The sequence below is a fragment of the Notechis scutatus genome, chromosome 1, assembly GCF_049901735.1.
Source record: "Notechis scutatus isolate UNSWTSFEM ecotype Mainland chromosome 1, rNotScu1.2, whole genome shotgun sequence".
Lineage (NCBI taxonomy): Eukaryota > Metazoa > Chordata > Lepidosauria > Squamata > Elapidae > Notechis > Notechis scutatus.
Window position 1 is genome coordinate 268,072,403 of NC_142009.1, and position 12,378 is coordinate 268,084,780.

A 12,378-nucleotide genomic window follows, 5' to 3' on the forward strand; every position below is an offset into this window, starting at 1 on the left:
AGCATCCCCACAGTCATATGATCAAACTTCAGACACTTCACATCTCATATTTATGACTGTTGCAATATCCCAGGTTTTGCAACCTTCTGACAAGCAACGTTAATGGGGAAGCCAGATTCACTTAACAACTGTGTTACTAATAACTTCCGTGATTCACTTAACAACTGTGGCAAGAAAGGCTGTAAAATGGGGCAAAACTCACTTAACAAATGTCTCCCTCAGCAACATAACTTTGGGCTCAATTGTGGTCATAAGTCGAGGACTACTTGTAATTGAAATGAGTGGTCATAGAAGTCTATTAAAACATAATGTGCCTATAAGTCCCCGCAAATTGTCTACCTCCATTAAGTATAGCATTAAGGCCAGTGGTAACTAGAATAATTTAAGAGCAATTAAAGTTGACTCTCAGTAATTATAGTCAAAGCAGGAATATTAACTTTTTTGGATCCATGGAGATTCTCTTTAGGAAAGGGCATATACTGCCTCCTTCAGAAGTGATTACAAGAAATTCAATGCCACTCATGCTTACCAAGTCAATAATTGCTTTGTTAGATCTTATCAGCCAAGATAGGCAAGGATCAAGTCAACAGTGTTCCACTGCCATAGACTACAATGATGTAAATGGAACTCCAAAAATCTAAAGGGGCAGCATTCTAAACACTTCTTCAGTAGCAATCAAATATCAAATTTACATCGTATGAGTGACAAACAACTGACATCATCAAAGTCAGATGCAAATCTGAGTAACTATCATCCCATCACAAAGTATCTATTAATCTTGGTACACTGACATATTTCCTTTACTAGATATAATTAGAGGAATGTGTGCATCACTGAGTGGCAGCACTCTTTATAGAGTTGCACTTACAATCCTATGTTTTCAGTCCAAAATGTAGCCAAAGTATTATAAGCCTGAACTGTGTTAGTTCACCTTCCAACTTCTTTATTGTATCTCCAATAACCAAAAAAAAAAAACCTTAATTAAACATTATCACAAGTCTCCAAAGTATGATTATTTTGCTGAATTAACAATTTTAAGGTCAATAGAATCTTATTTCATAGGTTTAAAACAGTCCATCATTAAATTAAAAAGATAAGGCATTCAAACTTACTTTTCTAAAGGTCACATAGATTACATGAATTTCATTTTACATGTTTCAATTTCTAATAAAGACACTGTTTTAGAAATATTCAAGTAGAAGACACAAAACCTTAATCAAAGACTGCAAGTCAGAAGTTACAACAGCATCAGGATCAAAGAATTTAAGTAAAAATGTTTATATATGTACATTTTACATATACACAGCAAAATAATAAACAAAAATCTAAAAAAAACATTATTGATCTGTCTGTGATGAAAAACTGACAAAATATGTGAAGGATTAAAGGTAATGTGAGACTTTGAATGTGAGACTTTGTTGTGTGTCTTCAACTCAAATTTATGTCAGTTCTACTTACATAGGATGTTTTTCAGCTTACTTCTGCTTAAAAATATATGGATGTGGTCCTATGATTTTGCCCACAGTGCATTCAGAAAGCATTTAGACCACCTTCACTGTTGTCAATTTTGTTATGCTACAGCCTGATTCTACAGTTGTTAAAATTCGTATTTTTCTCATTAATCTATACTCAATATCCCATAATAACAAAATTTTAGGAATGTCTGTAAATTTATTAAAGAGAAAAAACTGAAATATCAAATTGGCCTAAGTAATCAGACCCTTCACTCAGTACTTTGATGAAGCACCTTTGGTAGCAATTACAGCCTTGAGTCTTTCTGGGTATGAAGCGACAAGCTCTTTACACTTGAATTGGTGGATTTTCTGCCATTCTTTCTTGCAAATCCTGTCTAACTCAGTCAAATTGGGTGATAACCATTTTCAGGAGAGCCATTTTAAGGTCTCTCTGAGATGTTCAATAGAGTCAAGGCTCCGGCTAGGCCACTCTAGGACATTTTCAGAGTTATAACCCCTGTGTTGTCTTGGCTGTGATTTTAGGATCATTGTCATATTGGAGAGTGAATTTTCAGCTCAGTCTGAGATCCTGAGTACTGTGGAACAGGTTTTAATTGTGGATATCCCTGTATTTTGCTCCATTCTGCTTTCCCTCAATCCTGACCAGTCGGCCAGTCCCTGCTGCTGAAAAACACCCCAACAGCATTATGCTGCCGCCACCATGCTTCACTGTTGGGATGATACTGGGCAGGTAATGAGCGGTGCCTGGTTTCCTCTAGACATAACGTTCAGAATTGAGGCCAAACAGTTCAATCTTGGTTTCATCAGACCAGACAATCTTGTTCCTCACAGTCTGAGAGTCTTTCAGGTGCTTTTTTACAAACACCAAGCTGGGTTTCATGTGTTTTGTACTAAGGAGCAGCTTTTATCTAGCCACTCTGCCATAAAGCCCAGATTGGTAGAGGACTGTATTGATGGTTGTTCTTCTGGAACTCTGTCCCATTTCCACACAGGATCTCTGGAGCTCAATCAGTGACCATTGGGTTCTTGATCACTTCTCTAAGGCCCTTCCCCCCGATTGTTCAGTTTGACCAGGCAGCCAACTCTTAAAAGAGTCCTGGTTGTGTCAAACTTCTTCCATTTGAGAATTAAAGAGGCCACTGTGTTCTTAGGAGCCTTCAGTGCAGCAGAAATTTTATTGAAGTCTTCCTCAGATCTGAGCCTTGCAATAACCCTGGTCTGTGAGCTTTTGCAGGCAGTTTTTTTGACCTCATGGCTTTTGCTCTGCTACAGTATGTATTGTCAGCTGTGAGGCCTTCTACAAAGAGATCTCTGCCTTTCCAAATCATCTCCAATAAATTTAATTTACCACAGGTAGACTCCAATCAATGTGTAAAAACATGTCAGCAACAATCAAGAGAAATAGGGAGCACTGGAGCTATACTTCAAGTGTTGTTGCAAAGGGTCTGAATACTTATGCTAATGTGATGTTTCATTTTTTTCCTTTTTAATGAATTTATAGACATTTCTAAAATTCTGTTTTCACTTTGTTATGGAATACTGATTAATGAGAAAAAAAACGAATTTCAACAACTATAGAATCAGGCAGCAGCATAACAAAATTGACAAAAGTGAAGGGGGTCTGAATACTTACTGAATGCATTGTATAATCAAACCTTGATATAATCAAATTTTAAGAGCTGGAACAATTTTTCAAATGTAATCCAAGCCATATTTGGCCATCAAAATTTTTTTCAAGAAAGCATCTATCAAATCTTTTTCATCCTATGTACAGTTTTTCTGATATGCATGCCTCCTTTAAGGCAATCCAGTTTCTAAAGCATTTTCTGGAAGGTGTCTGGGCAATGTAGTTTTTTTACTCAAAAGCCTAACAATTAAAGTTTGAGATATTTTTGTAGCGAGCTATGTATAAAGTGGGTTGCAGAAGTTTATTCTGCCCAGTTTCCATGTATTGGGAGGGCCACAAATGGCACACTGACTATAATTGATTCAATTTGATGAATTTCTTACTGTCAAATCTAGCTTTTTCATAGATACAGTGCAACAGCTCTTATTCAGTCTTTCCATTAAATAAGATACGGATACACAGAGATACAGATTTACTAACTCACTTGAAATCAGAGCTATCATCCCAAAACAATGGATGATCTGAAAGATTGCACAATGTTCTTTAATATTATAGGAGATAAAATACAGGGCTATTTTATATGTCAAAATAGTGTCAAAATACAGAGTAATAGTTCCCTAGCACCACCTTGTGGAAACAATGATCCCAGGTTCAAATGCTACTATTGAAGGAATTCCCAATTCCCAGAAGACACATATCAAGAAGTAAACTATACCTCAATTGGTATGAAAAGATTATCTTTTCCAAATTGATGGAAGCATTCAGCATTATGTGGCATGCCAAGGGTAAGAGTTAAAGAGTAAAGTGGACAGGATCAGAACAAAGTCAAACAAACCACAAGTTAAAGATTTGTAGATAAACAAACATTCTTTAACTGGCAATTGCCTAACCTGTATTTCAGAAAGATCTGGAAGAAAGGTATCACTATCTTAGCAGACAGCATACTTTTGCCATCACTGCCTCACAAATTCAAGCTGTTTAAACCAGTTACAAAGTTCTACGATACATTTTGTGTACATGTATTTATTAAAATACACATTTCTTTTGTCATCATTTTAAAAGTAAGTGAACATATTTAAAGCTATTTTTGAACTTTATATATACCAGTAATTGTAAATCTCAAGTACATACAATTTGGGATATTTTTAACTTTTTAAAAATTCCTAATTCTTCCAAAAGAGCCTGTTCAAACTCATGGTAAAGCACTGGACTAGAAGTGGAGGGAATTGAGTTCTAGACCTGCCTTAGGACAGAATTCTTCTCAGTTCTCAGAAGGCAATGGCAAACCATTTACAAAAATATTGCTTAGAAAACTGTCCATGAAGTCACCAGGTGTAAACTAACTTGAAGGCATACATACACAGATGAAAAGAGCACCTCTTTTAAATAGGTTGTTTCCTACTTCTCTGCCATAAAATTTAAAGCGTTATTTGCCAATGAATTTTGGTAGCATGTGTAGAATGAGGTTCTGGGGTATTCCTAGTTTATCTTTGAAATAACTGATATCAATCTCAATTTTCTAAACTGAAAAGTTTGAAAAAATAATAGGATTGTACTCTCCCTGATTTTTCTCATTATAGGTCCGCTATCAAGAAAACTATAACAGTTTGAACAACTGTTGGAGATAACCTAGACAATCAATAGTATCTAAAATGTCTGGAGTTAAAATGCCAATAGCCATCTTAAAAGGCGGGTAACTTAGAAATAAATACTCAAAAGTTATTAACCTATTGGAAATTAACACAAAACTGAAAGTGTTCTATCCGTCTTGCAGGAACCTCCTGAATATGCAAGCTATTTATTCACTGGCATTCAAGTATTAGCCCAGGGGCAACTTCTGTTCACTTTGGTTACCAGCATAAGCTGGAATCTCTTTAGTAGATATTAGCACTTCACCAATAATTCAAATGAACAAAGTTGAAAAAGAAATTCCTTAAAGTTCACCCACTTAAATCTTGATAATAGAGACCAGAGTGACTTCAATGTTTTTCCATTCAAAGCCAAATTACTGTACCTTTTAGAGAAAATAAATGTTAAAATCATAGCATTATGTCCTTACAACTTTGTAAGGAAGACAATAAGACAAAAAAGGCATACCTGTCAGTTACAGTGTCTTGCAGTATCTGTATACATGCTGCTTTCAAGGTCAGAGTGTAAAGTTTATAAATTTTATAAACCATTTCAGAAACTTATAGGATCCAAATTTTGTGATCAGTTTCATGAATTACATATCTGTTTTTAATGTTGCATGGATTGTAAGAACTGTGTATGTTCACCTCATGTTCAATAACCATATGAGCTGAAAACAAGGAAATAGTTTGGTAACACATGGTTTCAGAAAGTTGAAAAAAAGGTAAAGAACTCACCTGGCTTAGAAAAGAATTGGTGGAGTATTAAAAATGTTAAAAAGAGCACACTTAACTAAATTCATTTTTGTTGTATTTCTATGCTTTTTCTGTCTCTGTCTCCTAAGACCTTTAAATAATACACGTTTTAAATTTCAAATGTATGTGTATGTGAAGTATATATTTTATGGAAGACCAATGAATACTTCAAGTCCCAGAAAATTGTGGACAACAAACATCAGAAATAAAAACAGACGAACACTAACCATAATGCTGAATTTAGAAATGTGCCAAAACTTACCAAGAAACTAGTATTTTTAGCCCAATCTCTTGAAATTAGAGTTGTTTCTAATAAGTTTTGCAAGCGAAACAAAGGGAAAAAAGTTATTTACCTGGTGAACCTGAATTTCTACTTTCAGAGCCTCCTGTAGAGTCTGCAACTCCATTCTCTGCCTTCTCCACTTTCTTGCGCTGTTGAGGTTACCAAATCCCCCACACCTTCAGATGCTTGTTTGAATGAAAAGAAAAACTTTGCTTTTACAGTAGTCCTATAAAAAAGTATTTTAATAAAAGGGGAAAAATCAACAACTTTACAGCATAATTGTTCTACAGAACACAACAACTAGGAGTCATACACTTATCTGACACTAAGTTCTAAAAGTCTGATGTAACTTATTTCATAATAAATGTCCATAAAATTGAAAATATATTCGTAAAATCATGTTAAAACAAATGACAAATACTAAATATTCACTCCATATACACACACACACACACACACACACTGACACACACTTTATATGAAATGAAAATAAGATAATACCGAGAAACTAAACCACTTCTTCCAGTAATTAATTTACAAAAGATCTGTAACATTTTTTCAGAGCCATTCTAATAGCCATAAAATATTAAAAACTACAATTAAATAATTCTGAATCTAGACCTTTTTTGCCACCTTTTAAAGTGTTATATACCAAGTTTATACTGGTGCTTTAAGATCCCCTTCTGAGAACATTATGTTCTGTAATAAATATTTCACACAATATACTTTATTTAACTGATGTCAAGCTAAAAAGTGTACATTCTAAATTAACTTGAATAGAAACTGCAAGAGTAAAGCAGCTTACCAACTTTGCTAAACAAGTATCCTCTTCAGCCCTCTAGCCCCCCTACAAAAGAGAGAGAGGAATTGATCCGTTAACAATATATCAATACTAACTTTTGAATAATAAAAAATACAATTAGGAGACAATTGTCAAAAAACTTTTTATGAAATTATGAACATATATATTATTATATTATTATTATAGATTCTGCCGAAATGTTGCTACAACTTTAAAAGCACAACTATAATGACGTGGGAAAATACCCGAACAAAGCTGAATACTATACACACACACACACACACACACACACACACATGCTGTTGTGCAAATGGAATAGACAACAGGTGGAAAGCATAGGCAGCTAGCAAGACATCCCCAATAAAGGAGTGGTTCTGCACGTAGAGACCACAGACCACTTCTCAGTTCCTATGCTTTCTGGCTGATGGTTTGGTCACTTTTGAATGCTGGTGGTGCTTTCACTCTAGTGGTAGCATGAGACGGAGTCTACAACCCACACAAGTGGCTCATCCAGGATGGCACATCAATGCGAGCTGTGGCAAGAAGGTTTGCTGTGTCTGTCAGCGTAGTGTCCAGAGCATGGAGGCGCTACCAGGAGACAGGCCAGTACATCAGGAGACGTGGAGGAGGCCGTAGGAGGGCAACAACCCAGAATCAGGACCGCTACCTCTGCCCTTATGCAAGGAGGGACAGGAGGAACACTACCAGACCCTGCAAAATGACCTCCAGCGGGCCACAAATGTGCATGTGGATGCTCAAACGGTCAGAAACAGACTCCATGAGGGTGATATGAGGGCCCAACGTCCACAGGTGGGGGTTGTGCTTACAGCCCAACACCGTGCAGGACGTTTGGCATTTGCCAGAGAACACTAAGATTGGCAAATTCACCACTGGCACCCTGTGCTCTTCACAGATGAAAGCAGGTTCACACTGAGCATGTCTGACAGACGTGACAGGATCTGGAGACGCCATGAACATTCTGCTGCCTGCAACATCCTCCAGCATGACCGGTTTGGCAGTGGGTCAGTAATGGTGTGGGGTGGCATTTCTTTAGGGGGCCACACAGCCCTCCATGTGCTTGCCAGAGGTAGCCTGACTGCCATTAGGTACCGAGATGAGATCCTCAGACCCCTTGTGAGAAGATATGCTGGTGCTTGTTTCCTGGGTTCCTCCTAATGCAAGACAATGCTAGACCTCATGTGGCTTGAGTGTGTTAGCAGTTCCTGCAAGACGAAGGCATTGATGCTATGGACTGGCCCGCCCGTTCCTCAGACCTGAATCCAATTGAGTACATCTGGGACATCATGTCTCGCTCCATCCACCAACGCCACATTGCACCACAGACTGTCCAGGAGTTGGGGGATGCTTTAGTCCAGGTGTGGGAGGAGATCCTTGAGGAGACAATCCGCCACCTCATCAGGAGCATGCCCAGGCGTTGTAGGGAGGTCATACAGGAACGTGGAGGCCACACACACACACTACTGAGCCTCATTTTGACTTGTTTTAAGGACATTACATCAAAGTTGGATCAGCCTGTAGTGTTTTTTTCACTTTAATTTTTTTCCCACTTTAATCTTGCTAACTGCCTATGCTAAATAGCAGATTTGCTATTTATATTTTCAAATTACAGAAACATAAGAAAATTTTTGAATTAAGTTAGACTAAAAAACAAACTTAGCTCTTCCAAGAGTCATATAACTTCCTGCACAATTTATGATGTTATCCTAATTATTCCACATTCACACTAAATTATCTTAGCACACACACAAATGTAGAGTGAATTTTTTAATAAGGTGATATATTATATTTCCTATTAGAAAGCCTCAATAAACATACAGTACTACAGTATTAAATGATTTATAATGCATATTGCCTCAAAATACAGGTACAAATCACTTACAAATTTAAAAACTAAGATTTAATTTCATACTAATCCATGAAATATACCTTGCATCTGTTAAATAACGTGTACATATTCTCCATTTCATGAAATATATAGGAATAATGTATTCCATAATTATGGACGGAAGGGACATAAAAATGAATTGAATGCCTAATATCTTCAAAGTGCTTACTATTTCTTCAAGCAATTTCTGTTATTTGTGAGCTTTAGGGAGCCACAAGAATAAAAAAATACAATTTCTAACTCTTTTAATATCTTTTATAGTAATTTAACCGAGAATATAGCATAGTAATTTCTCTTTAAATGTGATATATGTATTCTGATTCTAAATTCTCATATTAGCTAAATTAACAATAAATACTTAAAAATCTAAATACTATCTAAATGTATCTAAATTCTGACTATGAAAGAGTCAAGTTGAAGTACAGGTATCCCTCTTTACAACTGCCTTGTTTAGAGACCATTCACAGTTATGGCAATGCTGAAAAGCTAACTTTACAACCAATGCTTGTGTTTATGACCTTCACACATCCTAAAAAACAAAGGAAAGCTTAAGTAAGATCTTAAGCACAATCATGGTTTGACTTAGAAATAACTTCATTTTGCCAATTTCAATGTTGGTCCCTAAATGAAGATTATTTCATTAGTGGTTAAGATAGTCTAGCAACCAGGGGACTATGAGTTCTAGGTCTCTCTTAGGCAAAAGAGATAGCTAGGTGATTTTGGGCTCTCTCAGCTCAAACCATCTCTCAGGGTTGGTGCTGTGGGAAAAATATGAAGGAGGCAGGATTATTAGGCATGTTCACTGCCTTAGGTGATATAAACATACATATACATATATATATAGACACATGCACCCAACAAAGTAGGATAAAAATCAAATAATGACAAACTTATAATAATGAACCTAGAAAAATTTAGATTAGAATTTGTGTCTATGAGGATGTCTATAGCAAACCTGGTGAGAAATTAAATAAAGACATAAAAAAATCAAATGCTCTATTGTGATTTCTCAAAGACTTGACAGGGTCTTCTTCAGTCCTAACTTACTAGACATACTACATACAATAAGTTCATAAGAAATATTGAGTACTACTCATCTTCCAAAACTAAAAAAAAGGTTTTCTTTTTATTATCGTCAGATCATACTTAACAAAAACATTACTCCTTTGATATGTGCAGAATCCAGCACAATTTCATATACCGGTAATTTAATTAAACAGCAGCAAAATGTTGCAGCAGTTTAAATGAATTTTAATTTTAATTCAACATAAAAACACACATTCCTAAGTTAACTAATTATTTTATAAACAAGCAATTTATTTTCAACAATGACTAAAATAGTTCTTAAAAATGAATTTTAATCTGAATGCCTGTAAAAACGTAATAATTATATAACTTTAAAATAAAGATAAATCATATTAAATATGTTTATATCCATACAACAACATAGCTCATCAGTGGATGTTTTAAAAAGATACTTTTCATAAAGGTGGTAAATTTCTGACTGAATGATATCAGTTCAGATTATTAAAGTGAGTTCAGATTTTGCAGACTTTCCTATGAACTTTTAATTGTATAAAAAGAATACAACATATCAAGGAAACGGCAAAGCTAAAACTGTTCTGTTTGATATGTTAATGCTCTGCACATCGCAATTGTGATTCTCCAGATGAGCTGTTCATTATCACAATTTCATTCTACAGTAAAAAAGACTCAACTGGTTTTGCTGCAGTCTTCCCCAATGAAACGATCAATAATTGTGTAATGAAAAGTGAAGGGGTAAAATGGAAGTCTGAGTTTGGATAGAAAAATGGTCAGGGATTATATATAGGTAACCTCCAATTTACAACAGTTCGTTTAGTGACAGTTCAAAGTTATAATAGCATTGAAAAATGACTTATGACCATTTTCAGACTTATGACTGTTGCAGAATCCCTATGGTCAACTGATCAAAATTCAGACACTTGGCAACTGATTCATATTTATGACGGTTGCGGTGTCCTGGGGCATGGGATCACTTATGACCTTCAGACAAGCAAAGTCCATGGGGAAGCCAGATTCACTTAACAACTGTGTTACTAACTTAACAAATGCAGTGATTCACTTAACAAATGTGACAAGAAAGGTCATAAAATGGGGCAAAACTCACTGAACAAATGTCTCAGTAACAGAAATTTAGGGCTTGGTTGTGGTCATAACTCAAGGACTACTGGTACTTTTTTAAAAATTAGTTTAGAGGAATTTCATTCTAGGATGTCAGAGAAATTTTCAAAGGAAAAAAAGGGAGGAAAGGAGGATCCAGAAAGCTTTGGACCAGAGCTGCCAAACTCGCGGCCCATGGGCCGGATGTGTCATGCACTGGCCACGCCTGGTTTAGTGAAGGGGGAAAAGTCATGATACGTCATGTGACAACGTGAATTTGACACCCCTGCTTTAGACTAATTAGTCTGATATTAATACTAGGAAGATTCTAGGCCGTTTCATAAGCATGGATTCATCAAGAACAAATCTTAGATTAATTGTATCTTTTCAATGGACAATTCCTTATCAGATGATAGAAGCAGATGTAGCGTACCTTGACATCAGCAAAGCAGTCAGCAAAATTGCCAAGAATAAATAAAAACAAAAACTATGGCAAGGTATGTCTAGTGGTTAAGTCACCAGGCTAGAAATCAGGAGAATGTGAGTTCTAGTCCCCATCTTAGGCATGAAAGCTGGATGGATGACTTTGGACCAGACACTCCCTCTCAACACCACCCACCTCATAGGGCTGTTGTTCTAGGAAAAATAGGAGGAAGGAATGTTAGAAATTTGCTACCTTCATTATTTATAAAAGAATAAAGGCAGGATAAAAATACTTTTAAATATGTAATAAATAATTAAATCCATAACACAATAAAGTATCCCATCAGATAATGATTACCAAGATAATTAAATGAGGCTGAATGGCATGACGATTAATCGGTGCTGTATTTGACTCAAAAACTGTACTCTGTCAGCCCTCCCAGGTAAACCAGATAGGAAACATAGGTAGTCCTCAACTTAAAAATGCAATTGGGACAAGATATGGGGTCCTAAGTTGTTGTTCTTCTTGCGCCATATCCATCATCGGATGTTGGTGTTATCTTGCCATCATAAAGTGGCATACACATGACCAGATCTCACATTTTTTGTGACCATCATTAAGGTAATCACTGTGGTCACTAAGCAAATATTATAGTCTTAAGTGCAAATCCATTCTTAGGAAACTGGCAAAAAAAAACCATTGCAAATTGTGGCTATGTGCAGGATGCTGCAATAAGTTGTAAAGGAGAGCTGGTTGGCAAGTATCTGAAATGGGGTCATGTGATTGGCGAGAGGTGTGGCACATTTTACAATGGCCAGAAGTGTTTTATGAACTTTAAAGCATCTATTCCTGGTTCAGTCTTACTTTCAAACAGTTGTTAAGTAACCTCATAAATCAAGGACTATTTGTAAATGAGCTAATTCTATTTATTGTAAATCTTATAAGACTTATAAGATCTTAATAAGACTAAAAGTACAAACTTCCCATCACTTTTAATTGTCTGATCAATTAAGAGGGATCCTTTCTAATTTTCTTCCTCTGGCCATTAAGCCTTTGGGAGCATCCCCTTCTCTTCTCTAATTGTTTCCTAGGCAGGAATCTCCAAGGTCATCCACCCATTCTATCATCCTTCATCAACAGATTCATCTACCTCTTCCAAGTTCCCAGGGAAAAAAGGTTGTGAGCTGTGAGAACAAAATGTAACTGTGTCACTCCCCTCTTCCCCCAGAAATTGCCACAGAGCACCCAGGGTATCCCATAAATCATCTGCTCCAGTTGAAAGATAGCTATCCCTCACTTGTGGATCTGTCATGTCTTGTACTACTTGCCTGGTGT

The 12,378-nt window shown here is 36.2% G+C and overlaps 1 protein-coding gene across 12 annotated transcripts in view; it reads right to left on the bottom strand.

The window, feature by feature from the left end:
- PHF21A (PHD finger protein 21A) overlaps positions 1–12,378 on the bottom strand; it is a 163,488-nt gene that overhangs the window by 81,732 nt on the left and 69,378 nt on the right. For 6 of the 12 annotated variants that reach the window (XM_026671264.2, XM_026671265.2, XM_026671267.2 and 3 more), the window contains exons 2-3: positions 6,575–6,616; positions 5,840–5,995 (exon numbers count right to left, since the gene is read on the bottom strand). In XM_026671264.2, the coding sequence (XP_026527049.1) occupies positions 5,840–5,893 (54 nt within the window). In that variant the 5' untranslated portion in view covers positions 5,894–5,995; positions 6,575–6,616. The remainder of the gene's footprint in view (positions 1–5,839; positions 5,996–6,574; positions 6,617–12,378) is intronic. The other 6 variants (XM_087951296.1, XM_087951301.1, XM_087951298.1 and 3 more) reach the window with 2 other exon arrangements.